The following is a 16,896-nucleotide window of genomic DNA, read 5'->3' as shown; positions in this document are numbered from 1 at the left end:
TAATGTGTTGGGACTTGCTTCTTCTTCCTCGAGGTCTTCAAAAAGAACAAATGCTCTGGATTATGTAGTCAATAAAAGTATCCCAATAGTTTCAAACACAAGGTATGGAACTATTGAAGTAGGGTAAATGATGTGCTGTATAGCCTTAAAGATGAACTGTTAGGAATCTTTAAATCCATGATGGATAAAACCGACGAATAGGATCCTCAAACCAGAGTTTGTGTAGCAAAATTCTATGAAACCTTTCCAAGTTTTGACTCCAACCTTTTACTTGAACTGTTTTCTGTTATAGCATCAAGATAAGAAATCTTGTTCAATATCTTACAAAAGAAAGTTTATGATGTAGGTTACTGCAGAAAGAAAATAGACGACTTTGAAGAATATCTAAGATCATTGAGAGAGAGTTTCAATTATATTTAGTAAAAAATGAAAGAACATGAAGAGCCACATTGTTCAAAAAGGTCAAGAGTAAATGAAGTGGAATTTGACCACTTTGCCAATGCCTATAGTTTGAAATGGTTGATACGCTGAAAGAAAAAGTGAGTACTAGATTTTCTGATATTGAGAAACAAGAGTTACTTGTAGTATCAGCAACCGGTAACAATCGTCAAATTGTCACGCCACGTCACTGCTTCTCGGTTATTTGAGACGTAGAATTATGCCTTAACGTGGGTTGTGAACTAAATATACTCGAACTGGTGGGGTCAAACCATACTCTGAAACGTTAGAGCGACAAATTTCAAAATCTGAAACTACGCGAGACCCGAGTTCATGTTGTTATAAAATTTTTGCGACTACCTTTAACTAACTCGTTGAGTGGACTCAACAAACCGTGCAAAGGACAATATTTTAATTGTAGCACCCAGCACTGTATGTGTAATGTTAAAAATATATTACGCATTGATGCAATTTCTAAATACGTTTAATTTCAAGATTAACAGAAATATTTCGAACATATTAAGGTACATTTTCAAATCTAAGAAAGCCAAAAGTACTTATACATTCTGACCCTGCAAAGGTTTTGTCCTAACTAACTAACTAACTATGGCCTATGGAACCCGGAGGTTCAATGCCGCATTGACAAAAGCTCTCCACTGGCTTCTATCCTTAGCCAACTGGATCCAGTTTCTACTTTGTATTCATATCTCTGCGAGATCCATCTTAATATTGTTCTCCCATCTGCGCCTAGGTCTTCCTAATGGTCGTTTTCCGATTAGTCTTTCAGTTAAGACTTTGAAAGCGTTTCTATTTTCTTCCATCCTAGCTACATGACCTGCCTTCTAGACTTGATGACCTTAACATGTTTGGTAATCCGTATAAATTATGTAGTTCCTCGTTATGAAGTTTCCACCATTCCCCATTCCCGTTCCTCTTGGGTCCGAATATTCGTCTCAGGATCTTGTTCTCAAATACTTTCAGTGTATGTTCTTCCCTCAGAGTAAGTGACCATGTTTTGCAACCATACAGAACAACAGGCATGATTATCGTTTTATATATTTTAAGCTTCAAATTCCTCGATAGAATTCGTGACAAGAGATTTTGAACTGAATAATAACACGAAATCCCTGCTTTTAATCGACATTTAATTTCTTCGTAAATATGATTTCTGTCTGTTAATATTGATCCTAGATACTTGAAACTATCCACTTTGTCAAAAATATTGTTTAATATTTTAACGCATCCATAATTTGCCGTATTACGGTCCCGACACACTTCTATGTATTTAGTTTTCTCTGCATTTACTTCTAAACACAAGCCACTGCAAGCGTTTAATAGGACCTCTGCATTTGTTTCTATTGTTCTCTTATCATCCCCTATCAAATTTACATCAGCATACGCCATAACCTGGTGAACACAGTTCAACTCTAGTCCTTGGTTGCTATCTTTGATTTTCCTTATAGCGTATTCTAGGACAAAGTTCAATAATAATGGCGACAACGCATCTCCTTGTATCAAGCCATTCTCGACGTGAAAGCTCGTGGGTAAAAACTTTTCTACCCGGACATTTCTTTATGATTAATTTAAACATACCTTAATTAATCTAATTCGCTTTTTCGGTATTCCAAATTCTGTAAGGACGTTGTACAATGTTTTTCTTCTAACCGAGTCGTAAGCCTTTCTAAAATCAATAAATAGTTGATGTACCGGGGTATTGTATTTCCACTTCTTTTCGAGTATTTGGCGAAGGTAAATATTTGGTCGATAGTTGATCGATTTCGTCTAAATCCGCACTGATAATCTCCAACAATTTCATCTGCGTATGGGGTCAATCTTGCTAATAGAATGTTTGAAAGGATTTTATAGGATGTTGACAGAAGAGAAATGCCTCGATAATTATTACAGTCAGTTTTGTCGCCTTTCTTGTGAATTGGAACAATGATTGATTGATTCCACTCTTGTGGCAATTCTTCCTTGTTCCAGATAAGAATGAATGAATTTGTGTATCTTGTTCCACAGTTTTTCGCCTCCAGCTAAAATTAACTCAGCCGGAATGTCGTCTGCACCCGGAGATTTGTGTTTGTTTAATTTATTTATAGCAATTTCTACTTCTGTTCGGTTGGGTTCTGGAATATACGGTTCTGCGGTGTTTATCTCCCTTTCTCCACGCATATTAGTTTTTGCCTGTGTGTTAAGCAAATCGTCAAATCTTTCCATCTATTTAAGATACTATCTGTATCCGTGAGAACTGTTCCATCAGTTAAGCACGAGGTTGATAGCCTTTCTCAAATTCGTTTATGCCCTTATACATGTAGTGAATGTTTTTGTTTTTACTATTATCTTCAAGTTCCTTAATTTTAGTTTCCAGAAAATCGCGTTTCTTTGTTCTAAAAGTTTAGGAAGTTTCCCGCCTGATGTCTGCGAATTTTTGTGTAGTTATTTCATTCGGATTTTGTAGCCAACGTAATTTTGCCTGTTTTCTCTTCTCTGCTAGTTTAATGCATTCCTGGTCGAACCACGGTTTGTTCCTACGTATTTCCGCGTGGCTCAATTTTTCTTCTGCTGAAATTTTAATGCTATCTCTAATTTCAATCCAAGTATCCTCAACACTAGTGCATTCCAAATCTTCTAAAGCCGAGAATCTATTCGAAACTTCAATCTGGCATTCCTCTCTTACCTGGCTCTCTTCTAATTTCTTTAAATTAAATCTCTCCGTTTTCAGACACTGAATATTTCCTTTATTCAACGATAATCTCTCTCTTATTATCGCTGCTACCAGGTAGTGATCAGTGTCACAATCAGCCCCTTTAAACGATCGGACATCAATTATGCTAGATTTTCTTCTGTCTACTAAAACATGATCAGTTTGATTGTGGTTTTCCATTTGGTGAGGTCCAAGTATGTTTATGAACGTCGCGATGTGAGATTTTTGTAGTCTTCACGATAAGGTTTTTGGATGTTCCAAAGTTCACGAGTCTAATACCGTTACGGAATTTAATTTCTCTAGTACAGAAGGTCGAAAGAAATGAGTGTTTAATTCATATGATATTTGATAAAACAATTATTTTCAAGAATGCAAAGATAATGTTAAATTTCACCCAGTTAATTCTAATTATTGATTTATGATTTTCAAATTTGCATTTCTTTGCAAATTTGTCGTTTATGTATTTAGGAAAATTACCATATTGTCATATCGAATTTCTAGTACTGGCTGTTTCACTACTTTCCTATTCTTCTTTCATGGGGCTGTGTATTTCTTAATCCTAATCTGAAAATGTGTCATAGTAGTTTTCATTTCCATCAGTCAGACTTTCAGGAGTATTTACTTCTCCAGATTGCACAAGAGCATTCTCTAAATGGATGCGATACTGAAGAGAGGTAGTTGGTCCTTTCTGAGAACTCTTTAAGAAACTAGCATTACCTACAGTACATTAACCAGCAGCTTACTATTGCTAAGCCAACAAAATGATTCAAGAACGAAATGATTTATGTATTTTCAGTAATTCCTGCAAATAATATAGAAACATATTGACAAACATGCAATTTGTGAGTAGAATATAAACGAAAGCAATAACATTTTGTAGGACGTAACTTTGCCTTATTTTACCCGTATCATTGATAGATCAATATTTTGATTCTACGGAAGATGGTACCATTATTGGTCGCTGTTTGAAAATTTCCAATTTCAAATAAATAAATCTGTGATATTTTCTTGAAATGAGTGTGTACATTTTGTTCCGATCAATGCATATTGTATTAACATATGTATAAGACTACAGACCTCAGCGTCACCTATGTCATGTATGGGCCCTGATACAAATTCGAGACTCTTGTCGTTATAACATTCTTACCATGGGAAGAATATGTACACTTGAGTTTGGTAACTAAGTATTGAGAAAAAGCTCGAACCTCTTTCAGACAGACTCCAATCTGTCCTCTATTTTCACTTCATGAATGGTCCTGTATGTCGGATCATTAAACAACACATATTAGAATTGATCCTGTACGCTATATCAAGTAAACATTGTAGTAAAATATTAAGATATAAATTATATCATCCCTTATCAAAAGTTTCTACTTATTACATTTCTCACAATAGTAGAATTTCCGAGTCGACATCTGTGCACCAGCACAGTACATATGTTGCCATATTTTCGCAATTGTTTGTGAAATTTTAATTTGTTACTAATATATGTGCATTCTCTCATATTACACATCAACGAAGGGTCTTTATGATAACTACCAAAAACTGAATTTACCAGAGTGAATTATGAGTGTCTAATAATAGCAGTCATTTTTAATAAACCATGGATTTCGTGCGAGCGAAACGAAGCACATTAGCACTTTCTCTATATGAAATTGCGTAAACTCTGAAGATCAAAGATTCACTTTTGTGCATCTCAAGCCGGAACAATACAATAAGAATTACGGAGGACACAAGGATATGAAAGGCGAATATACACGTATGTGTACCTAAGTAACCACGAGGATAAAAGCAGAGTTTTGCTGTTTAAGATACATGGATGTGATTATCCTGAATTCACAGATAACAGGTTCAGTTTTCGAAAAACAAAATGTTGATGAAAATATGTAGACAGATAAATGGATGATTGGAAAACTTTGACAGTGCTGAACTTTAGACGAAATGCAAGTCATTGAATACCATACGGATAATACGAACAAGACATCTGAGTTGAAAAAGGCGTGTCACCCGTATTGGGAGTACGCATGTGGCAGATAAAGTTCTAGTTGAGAATTCTTTAGGAAATAGATCTTTGGGTAGACCAAAAGAAGTTAGGATATTATATATAGAGACAGATATTAAATTGAGTAACAGCATTCTTTATCGAACACAGAGCTCCTCCGTGGCTAAGCGGTTAGCGTACGCGCCTTTGGCGTGGGAGACCCGGGTTCGATTCCCGGCGGGAGCTCATGTGGTTAGGATTCCACGTTAATCAGTAGGTCCACGTCTCATATAGCCTCGCTGCTGAAAGGGACGCTAAACTAAAATCAACTCAACTCAACTCTATCGAACACACTTAGTACAGAGTAAGATCCTATGGCGAACTGTATCTGATGTGATGAAACTCAATGTCTATTCTTAGTTGCTAATACGTATAATTCTGGATTATACCCAAAAATAACATTCTGATGATGAAATTTCTTTTGACTAACTTCTGAATGAATTAATAGGTTAGAATATTTGCGTTGCTAGTTAAATTACTGACATTTACTCTGATCTTTCTTTTTATTCGGGACACTTTTAGAGAATCCATCCAATATTAAATATGATTGTGTGTAGGATAAATAAGTGCGCCACATAGTAGACTTCTAGAACCATTATGTTTGGAATAAATAAACAGAGTTTGGTAATATGTTCCATTATACCAGCTTTGCTTATTATATACAGGTTATACCAAATTTAGTTGGGGAAGCTGTCATAAGATGATGTAGGTATTTTTATAATAAAATTGGTTTGCTTTGCTCAGAGATTAGTTTATTATTCTGCAATTTACGTTATAGTGTTTATCGCTACCCTTCTAATTGACTAATTCAGTTATTAGTCTATAATATTCTTTATCAAACTGTGTTATTCTGTTTAAAAAGTGAATTCACTTTTTTTTTTAAAAAAAAAAAAAGGATGTACCTCATCATAAATACTGTTGGTACTGCCTTTTCCTTCTTTAATACACGAACATACGATGGAGAATTGTATAGGTACAATAAGCATCGGGTGAAACTTTAGTTTATATGTTAAACTACACTGGGGATGGGAAACCGTGCGGCCTTCAGAGTTAGCGTGTGGCATCTGGGTCCAACGTGAAATATGCTCAATTATATAACTAATACAAAATATACGACAAATATAATTCTGAAGAAGTAAATTAATGATGAATTTTCCTACCTTGATTTTTTTAACGTGTTATAGTGTTGTAGGTATATTTCTATGTAAATTCTTAACGCAACTATGTAACTAATTGTAAAACAAGTGCAAAAGTTAGATTTTTCAAAACTTTAATATGCAGCCTCCTTGGGAAATTGTCATTGTAATTGCGGCCTTTAAAACAACAACAAAAAAGTGTATCTTCCCTGCTCTTGATCATCCCTGACATGGCGGGCTCTACTTATGTCTGTTGTTGAGAAACAATTGAAATTGTTTGTTCCCCGTGACACCCCACATAATCACATCAGCTTTTCAGTTACTGCAAGGCTTGATAATGTATGTTCTTAGATTTTGCTCATCACGATTGAGCGTCTTACATTGTTTGAAAGACTGAAGCGGGCATCGTCCGCAAAACGCAACTATCTACCACTCCGCGAATGTTCACGCGCCCATTGTAGCATTAGACATTCGGGGCATTATGCAGACTCGTTTAGACGTAGAGCTCCTCCATAGCCAAGCGGTTAGCGTACGCGCCTTTGGCGTGGGAGATCCGGGTTCGATTCCCGGCAGGAGCTCATATGGTTCGGATTCCACGTGAATCAGTAGGTCCACGTCTCATATAGCCTTGCTGCTGAACCGGACTTTAAAATCAACATCAACTCAACTCGTTATGACGTATGATTAGCAAAATTCTAAGGGCCTGACTACAGCAGGAAACGTTTATCGAACTCTTTAGTATGGCACTAATCACGCGTCAGAACGTCTCTACTTAAGGGTATGCATGCTTCGAGTCCAGCGTTGAACAAACGCTGTCGATCCATTGACGCACACAAGTCCGTTTCCGTTACCGTGGTTCTGCTTCAAGCTAACGCTGTACTGTTTGCCACGGCCATGCGAACAAGATGTCTGTTATTCCTTGGTATGGTCAGGTACAATCCACTGCTAAACCATCGCTGTCGTTTGTCAATTGCTTCCATACACGCGTTGCTGTTGTGGGGGCATTCCCTGTACGCGCTTTGATTTTGCTGTATGAGAAGCCGCCTTCCCATAAGTTGACGTGTGGCCCCGTTAGAGAGCAGTCATTTTTATTGCTCCCTTTGACGTTAAGGAAGCATAGTGACGCTTACCTATCCTGTTCGCTTGTTTAAGTTCTACTTCGTGAGTGCTGCGTAAACCGTCATCTGGCGATACTACTACACGCACTGAACCGAGAGCTGTACTGAGCATATAAATTCTCAGAGTATAGATGCATTCCCGTTATTTATTCTTGATGTTGCAATTTTCACAAGCAGCAGTGTATTTCACTGTCTTATGTTCACATTCCTTGAAGCAGATATAAAGATAATAGAATAAAAACAATGATGCAGTTTGAGCAGCACTTTGAACTCTCTCAAATTTATCTCAACATTGGATTGATACGGATTAACAGTTAACTTAAGTATGGATATTACGTGGTTCTTATCGTGAAAGATTGCCTGAAATTGCATCTTGCAATTCAGGTAAGTGTACTGTGGACCTTGTTCAAACTAAATATAGAAATAATAAATGTTTAATACTAGACACACCCATTTAAGCAGAACACACCTGCCTGGATCTTGTAAGTGATTGGATAAGTCTTTTTTTTTTTTTTTTAATGGTACAAAGTAGTTCCTTGTTTTTAAGAATATTTTCAATCGTGTCTGGTTTTCCTCTTGGCGGTTTGTAATACGTCACGTTGCGTGAGGAGTATAGGAATTTATACAAGCACGTTGCATGATACACTGAAGATAACTGCCTGAAGTGCTTCTTGCTGGAATTCTGTGAGCTTCTTTTGATTTTCGCGCAGGAAATTGTGGTTGCTAATTCCTTGTTTTGAAATAATTTTCCTTTATAAATCACGGAGTCGGTTTTGTTCCTCATTAAATTTCTAATATGCATTGTGTAATATTGTAAACTCTAGTGACATAATTTCCCCATACAAGAATAAATTACGGTTTGACTATTTAGTTGAAACACAACAGCTCATCTCCACAGGAGTTGAAGCATGTCGTGATGCCAAACCTTCCTATAATCCATTTTTATTTGTTCAGATCCCTTTCAGCACGCTGGCTATATGAGACGTGGACCTACATCTTAACACAGGATCCCTGACTAGATGACGTAGTGAAAATCGAACCCGGGTCTCCAACATCGAAGACGCTTACACTAATCATATAGCCACGAGGAAGTTTTTGTTAACAGAGGATGTGAGTATTCGCGTATGTAAAATTAACACTGAATTATGAAGAAAAGAATCGTGTTGGGGCTTTTGAGTCGTCTACATGAAACATTTGCTGGAGCTACTGCGAACATCAGTCTATTTAAAAATAATAATAAAATAAAACTTAGAACCTATTCGCCTGTGTTGAAGATATTAACAAGTAGGTGGCTAATCTTTTGTGTAATAAGCCTAAGTAGTGTACATAGCTTGAGCCAGACGCATTACAAAATCTCCTTATTTGTATTAACGGGTCATTGGTAGTTACCTCTGTATTGTGGCTTGGTCTTGTAATCCATTTCCCTTGCAGGCAAGGATGTGTAACAGGAAGGATCCTTTCTTTGCAAGGTGACTTACCTAATGACCTCTGCATGCGCGAACTGTGCCGGATTCAAATTCTGGCGTGGCATCCTGTAAACTAGTAGCCACCGTGACAAATATGAATTCTGTCATTCATAACCTCGGTGTTTCGTTGAAACTAAAGCAGAATATCAGTCAACATATGGAAAGTACTTAAAATAGATTTTCATTGTTTATAGAATCAACAACGACGAAAGTTCCATTGTTTGAAGAGAAAAATATTACCAGTAAATTTCCGTCCCATGCTGTAGTTTTAAAACTTTTGATCGATCCATCATCATGCCAAATTTATGTATTTTCTATGTATAGCTATGTTATAAAAGTAATGCTTATTCTTATGATGAAACGCATTTAATGGGTGTTAGTTCAGTAGTAATATATTTACGGTGCTATAATCAAACTGTTATAGTTATCGTATTTGTAATTTGAATTAGTTTAAATTCCCAACTAATAAGAAAAAGTCAAGCTGCAAAGATAGTATTTTATTCCATTTTACGGAACTCTGTGAATTAAATGTATTGCTCAAGTATCCAGTTGATGACTTTGCATTTAGTTAGCATGTTGTAATGTCTGAATCTGAGAAACAATGCCAACAAAGCTTTCTTGTCGATTACTTACTCAAACGACGCGACAGAGTGCATTCTTTTGTTATATGAATGGCCTATGACCATACAGTTAGCTCAAGATGGTTCACTAACATTAATCTTGCCACAGATTCCTCTATGATCTTACTTCGAGACAACAGGAGAGGAAGAAAGCATATAATGGTGTACAATAAGTCGAAATTGGCGAGGATATTCGCGCTTTTTTTGTGTGTAGAATCAACGTTAAACTGTTCAAAATTTGAGCAATGATTTGACTTACTCATTTACTAGCAGTGGTTTATTTTTCAGTCACAGCATGTCAATTACAGTTTATATATAATATTGTCGGCGTAGTGGCAAGCACGCGCCTTTGGTGTGCGAAATTTCGGGATCAATTTCCGGTGACAGTCTTGAGATTTAAACCCATTACGGTAGTTTAGATTCTACCTTAAACTGTAGAATAACGTCTCATATAGCCTTGATGCTAAAAGGGAACGGTAAGCTCAAACCAACTAACACTTGGTCAAAATGTGAGCTGTGTCAACGGTTTCAGTACAATATCACAAAGAAGAAAACATTCCAAAATTTTTTTATTAGCATTTTTGCGAAGAAAGAAAGAGAAAAAAATATTCTGACTAGTATTTCAACAAAAAAATAATTCCTGAATTTTGCAGAAATCCTATATATTCATCTTTGATCTTTCTTTGATACTCGTAATGAGTCCAAAAATACGGAAATTGTGTTTTCAAAGTGGTATATGTAATGGAAAAGTCCATTATTGTAAATACTAGTGGTGGGCACAAAAACCGGTTTTTTCGGTTTCTGGTTTTTAGGAAAACCGAAAAAGTTATTTTACCGAAACCGGTGTAGGTTTTCTCCAAAACCGGTTCAGTTTTTCATCGAAACCGATTTCACTTTTTCCAAAACGGTCTATTTCTGACCAGAATAGTGTTTCGTTGTTCTCCGGAGACCGATTCCGTTTCCACAGAAAGAGTTTTTGTGTATTTTCCAAAGAAGTTTTGGGTTTTTAGTTTTCGGTGAAATGTCGGTTTTCTAGAAACCGGTTTCCGTTTACTTTTTGGAGAAAACCGGTTTTGCCCATCCCTAGTAAATACATAGCTCCTTCCAGCTGCTGAGAGTGGTTATTTCATTAGACGCTATTTCGTTGGTGTGTTATTTTGAATTCTGGTATGCTAGTCTAAATGCAAGGGAAATAGTGCAACATGAAGTATAGAGTGAAAGGAATCAGGACATCTTACGCGTACTTAATGATAGCCATACTTACACTATAATTTAAAGTCATCAGTTAGCCAAGTTAGCCACTTAAGTTCTGTAGTAGAGTAGAATGGTGAATACACACGTCATTTTCATTTATCTGAAGTTTCATTTTCAACACAAAGACTACATAAAACACGTGTACAGCTTAATATGGAATCCAAATCACATGTGCTTCCAACGGAGAACAAACCTTGATCTTCTACAACAGGCGAGTGCATCGAAACGGCGGTCAAACAAGTCTCATCAAGTTATGTAGAGATGTTACGAGTTTGTCACGTTTTTTGTTACGCCACGAAAGCAAGGCATTCTGAAGAAAAAGAGAATATGATCATGTGTGTGGGTGAGAAATAAAGTAATAAGTTTTAATTTTTAAAAAAATAATAAATTTTTACATAGTTCGAGAGCACTCGCAGGTGTACTAACGAGTATGAAGTGATTTGTACCTTTTTGATAGCGTCTTGACCGCCGAGTCCAAAGGAACAGCTTTTTTATCTTAAGCTTAATCGTGTTCGTGCTTTACTTTCGTGCTCGCTCTGGCTCTCTCCCTCTCTCTCTCTCCTGTTCTTTTCATCTATAAGTTTATTCCATCTTACTATGATATTCATTTACACTTACCGCTATTTACATAGCAGAGGACCGTTTGAGATTTACATTACAGTTGCAAAGTAGGATTGTCATACTACCATCTTTAGTTTAAAGACTTACTTAGTATTGTTAGACAGTTCCAAACAGTCGAAACCGATGGATTGTGAGTGTTGCAGTAAGACAGATTGGAGATAAGGTGTAGATTGACTTACTGATTAACCAACATAACTTTATTTATTTCCATATATTACATAGTTTGCACCTAAACTTTGTAAAACAATAATATACAAGTTTTGTTCCATTACTCACCCCATTCACGTCTCACATAGCCTCGCTGCTAAAAGGGACGCTAAGCTTAAAAACAACTTAACTTTTCACCCCATTTAAGTAGAAGTTCCATTCACCTTTTATTATTATTATTATTATTATTATTATTATTATTATTATTGCAACGAAGCTATCTGTTTCTAGCAGTCTATTTCGATTAAAAGCATAGTCAATGCTGATATTTCTTCGTGGGATATTGAATTCCCAAAAATAGTCTTTATCCTCTTTAATGTGGAAAAACTTCATTCTCCTGGTGTCGTCATGGGTACGGTTAATATCAATTTTAGAAACTTCGGTGTTTCTCTAAATGATTTTTCTATATTGTTGTGAATAATGAATTCTATCAACTAAATGTCTCTACAGAGTAGACTGAAGATAGTTCGTGGCAAAACATGGTCTTATTTATGAGAGAAAAAGAAAAAACGAATTCAACAGACTTGTTATTCATGATTGTCTAGGAAAATTTGAAGCATAATAGAAAAGCATGTCTAATGCAAATAACATTCCTGCCATAAGATGCTCTGTGAATTTGAACCGTTCTTTAGCTTCGCAAGTTGTAACATCATATACTTCTCTTGCTTCTCTGTTCCATTCTGTGCATTCTCTTTCTTCTTCCTTTTTTATTATCTCCCTGTAGATGCTACCTATTTGCTCATCAACATCCATTTGATTTTTTATTGCACTAACTTTTTGCATTGCATTTTTATGCCACAGAAAGAGTTTTCAACCATTATTATTATTATTATTATTATTATTAGCTGAACCTACGCTCTCTACACAGCGCATCATTCGCATATGAGCATAAATCTCCTTATCATTCCTTACAGCATCTGTACATGTCCCTTTACAGGCACAAGTGAAAGACGTATTAATTAAAAAAAACAAGCGGTATCATAAAGGGGAGACTTTTTTCGATCATTTTTTCTCAATATCTCGCACCGTTTGCAAGATTTGAGCCTGCTTCCGGTTGGAGTTTCTAATTCATGTATGACTAGTGTTTTCTTTCTTCTTGTATGCAGTATGTAATAAGCAAATACATTACATACACAATTAATTATAATGTCAGTTATATATGGTGTTCATTGGGCAAAACACCCCCAAAAAAGGTTAATTTTAGACTGGAGAAGTGGTTATCCTTCCTTTTCCATTATTATTTGGCCATGAAACAAACGCCTGCGACATATACAACCCCTATATACAGCAGTGTGCTGTTGGAATGTATAACGCTTAGGATGTGATGCTTTAGTTTTTTTTTATTTCAACACTTCCAATGTACCCGTAAAAGTGTAATAAAGAAAGAGTGCCCATGTTTTTTAAATATTCAATTGGAACTGGACAATCTACATGAAATTTGCAATCGATCAGTGAAACTGTCATCTTTCTAGAGCCTGTAGTTTCCGAGATCTCATTGTCTAAAGGATTGGCCACAAACATATAAACGTAGTACGCAAAGATGGCAGCACAATTCATTTGCATTTATTTCGGAGAAGGCTTATTAAAGGAAAAGGCCTTTGAACAATAATTTAAAAGGATAAAGTTTGTGAAAAATATTTGTTTAAGTAATTTATTTAAAGTACACTCTTTTAAAAATATTTGTCTTTGTTATAAACGTGAAATCACAAATAACCGTAAATCAAAGGTTTGAACGCTAAGGTTATAGGTTAGAGCTCCGTCGCTCTTAATTGGTACTGTAGCATTTTAATAGATAGATTATTCGAAAATTTCAAGTATGCAGTTTCTAAGTGCATAGACTTCTGTCAGCGGTTGTGGAAACAAAGAACTACGAGAAGAATCAACACAAACCAGCCGAGATAAGTTATCGGAGTCCCGAACAATAGAAAATTGTAGTGTCGGCCCATAGTTGGCACTTTGGGCAGCTTTAGAAAAGACACATTGATCTATCTTCTGCTCAACAAGAGATTTCAAACTTTGAAAGAACATTAACACTTTGCGCTAAAGTTTCCACAAGTAGCATTATTTTGTTGAATGAAGATTAGTCATTAAGATAGTATATTGATAGCCTTGTAACACTATTTTAAATACTGGTTTATGAATATTCGATTTCCTATATATAAAAGCGAATAATTAACTCATACGAAATGAAATGAAATCTTTCAGTTTAATATACTACTTTTATGCCGGGCCGCGGAGGCTCAGTGGTAGAGCGTTTACCTCTGGTGCTTGGGGTTCCTGGTTCCATATCAGCTCGCACGAAATGAATTTTGTGGTGGACAAACACCGTGTGCGTGGATTTTCTCGGAGTTTTCCCGTTCCTCCCATTTTCTTCATTTCACCATTCCATTCATTATTTCATCATCACCGTTTCCTTTAACCTAGTCGGCATAACGGTGGGACGTAAAACTCAAAGATTTCATTTCATTTTCATTTTTACTTTTATGCCCTTTAGGCTAAGGGAGACGGATGATTTAGGCAAATGAGCGATGATGGAAGAATTGCTGGAATGATAGTGGGAAGGAAACAGGAGTACCTGAGAAAACCCATGGACACGGTATTGTCCACCATAAACTTACTTGGCTGGAGATCAAACCAGAGACTCCACGCGCCAGAGGTAGACGCTCTACCACTGAGCTACCACGCCCCCCCATAATTAACTCATAGATGTATATTTTATTTCATCTTTTTCTAGTCTGCTTCAATCTTCCTTATTTGGCAATCCTGCGATTACTTTTTTGTAAAAATAATATCATTGTGTTGGTTAAGACTTCCGCACAGTCATGTGGCTACCACTCTTCTCTTTTAAAAATATGAATATATAAAGTGAATTCCATCTGCAGATTTTAGTATTATACATTTCAGAAATTTTATCTAGCCTGTGCGAAAACTTTCTCGTTCACTACAAACCCTGACGCGATGTATGAACATCACAACGAACAAGATTTGTTAACTTCTGAGCTGGGGGAAAGCAGATTGGACATTCGCTCCAGGAGTCCATGCAATAGAAGTCTGGTAGTTGTAAGCTCGTTACAATGCAATAGAAATTAGTGACTCGGTGAAGGGCTGTTTTCTCATTTTTAAATTGATTAACGGATTTTACAATTATAGAAATGCAGAAGTATATCACTTAAGATACGTATGACAATGGTAGAAAACAAAATTCTTCACTTTGTTACTGCTACTGCTGATAATTTTTCTTGAAAAATCTTCTATCGTTGCATAACTTTGAAAAACGAACATTATCTACCTCTGCCTCCATGCTACTTTGCGTTGTGTATTTACAAATTAATTAGTATAGAAAATTGATATAGATGTCTTTTTTAGACTTCGTTATACCACATGATTCCACTTACATTACTTCCTAAATTCTTTCTACAAATATTACCCTTCATCGATACCCGATAAATACCGGTGTTCATTGATAGCTGTTGTTTCATTTGAAATATCTTGTAGATTTGATGAAAACAAAAATACTAAAGAAACGTGCGAAACATACAAACGTAGTAGTAGAAAACGCGTAATATAACTCCGAAATAAATGCCTTGTGTTTCACTATTCCCAAATTTGCTTCAAAGAATTATGTAACTTCTTTTGATCAGATGTCGAGATGATACTATTAACTGACTTCAATCCTGCTGGACTAAAGCGTAGATCTAATGTCAAAGGTAGGAGAGCCAGTTATACTTGAAAGTCATTACAAAGATTAGTTAAATTATTTCATTCTTGCTTAGAAGATCGCTGCATAGCTCATCGAAATAGTATTAGTTCCAACGCATAATGGTAAACATTTTGTTGAACACAATATTAGAGGAAGACAATAGAATATTTATTGTTATGGTTATGTTAGGAAATGTTACAAGTTCTATTAAAGACTGTTGTTTATGTATTTATTTCACTCAGAATCTTATATATATATATATATATATATATATATATATATATATATATATATATGAAAGTGAAATTTCTAGTAAAGAAAAAACAGAAATATTTGATCATTTTGTTTTTTAATTGATTTTTTTTAATGTATTTCATTGTTAAGAAAGAAAGGGCACGAGGAAATTATATTCTACGAATTGGTAGTCTGTTTGCGCAACAAATAATGCTCCCCGCCTTAGGCGAGTAAAAAATGTCCCTTTGGGTTTGTTTGTCATAATTGTAACGTACGTTGCATCAACCAAGATTATTTTGTACGTGAATACCAACACGTCATGGTCTGTCTGTGATAAGTTGCTGAGCAGCTAGTTTTTTTCTTTATTATTTTCTTCTTTAACTTTTTTCACGGCGGCGTTCTTGATGACCTCGGTTGGAGGTGTGCCTCTGGTAGCCAATCAGAAAGCGCATCGTCAGGGGCTCGGCTGGGATTTAACCAGTGCGGAAGCTGATGTAATACCAAGCCCCCTCGCTTTTATAACGCGGCTGAGTTCCATGAAAACACACTATTGCAGAAAGCTTTGGAGCGGCAAGTGATCGTAGCTTTTCGTACTGCGTTGACGGATATTTTTATTCCTGTAGTAATTGATTGCTTTTAGTTGGAACTGACAGAAGAATTTCTTTTTTTTCCACAGAGATGAACACGAGGATTTCAAAGAGGAGATGAAAAGATTGCGAGCTCTGAGAGGCAAAGCAAAACCAAAGAAAGGTGAAGGCAAAAGAGCTGCTGCCAAGAAGTAAGGCTTTATCAACAAGGAAATCTTGCAACTTATTTTGTGTTAGTAGCAGTGTGCGTGTGTGAAAAACAGTGCTAATTTTCTTTACTAACATCAACAAGAAATTCGAACAGTGATCTACATAAATTTATATTTATTTATATAAACTTTTTACAATGCATAATCTCACGAACATTTTTGTCTTTTGCGTAACGCTCATAGCTGGATCAGTGGCTTTTTCTTCAGTGTGTGAAAAGTAAGTACTATTTATTTTGCCTTGTAGTGTTATTTATTTATTTCGTGATATTTTCACCCTTAATATAAGAGATTCATTGTCCAATTCTTTAGATTTCTGGTAGCAGACTATGACATATATTATTATTATTATAAAGGTCTTCACAAATAATTTGAATGCACAACACGTTTTTGTTAGCAATTCCCTTGCGCGTAGATAAATTGAGGGTCAACAAAGAATTTAGGATAGGTTTAACGTTACTGATTAGGATTATACTGCTTGCATTCAAGAAGTATCCGTATTTGTATTTAGTTAATTATATATATAGTGGTCGAAGTGAGGCGGTATGCGGTGGTATGCCATAC

General features: G+C 35.8%; 2 protein-coding genes across 7 annotated transcripts in view; both read left to right on the top strand.

Moving 5' to 3' along the window:
* The window catches only part of mRpS33 (mitochondrial ribosomal protein S33), a 463,548-nt gene extending 447,197 nt beyond the window's left edge, over nt 1–16,351 (top strand). For all 3 annotated transcript variants that reach the window (XM_081762257.1, XM_081762256.1, XM_081762258.1), the window contains exon 3: nt 16,216–16,351. In XM_081762257.1, the coding sequence (XP_081618383.1) occupies nt 16,216–16,321 (106 nt within the window). In that variant the 3' untranslated portion in view covers nt 16,322–16,351. The remainder of the gene's footprint in view (nt 1–16,215) is intronic.
* Nucleotides 16,352–16,412: 61 nt separating this feature from the next.
* The window catches only part of LOC145688267 (trehalase-like), a 57,317-nt gene continuing 56,833 nt past the window's right edge, over nt 16,413–16,896 (top strand). For all 4 annotated transcript variants that reach the window (XM_081762253.1, XM_081762252.1, XM_081762254.1 and 1 more), the window contains exon 1: nt 16,413–16,552. In XM_081762253.1, the coding sequence (XP_081618379.1) occupies nt 16,473–16,552 (80 nt within the window). In that variant the 5' untranslated portion in view covers nt 16,413–16,472. The remainder of the gene's footprint in view (nt 16,553–16,896) is intronic.

Source organism: Thermobia domestica, chromosome 6 (assembly GCF_964235325.1).
Source record: "Thermobia domestica chromosome 6, izTheDome1.hap1.1, whole genome shotgun sequence".
NCBI lineage: Eukaryota > Metazoa > Arthropoda > Insecta > Zygentoma > Lepismatidae > Thermobia > Thermobia domestica.
This window is presented reverse-complemented; position numbering and strand designations above follow the sequence as displayed.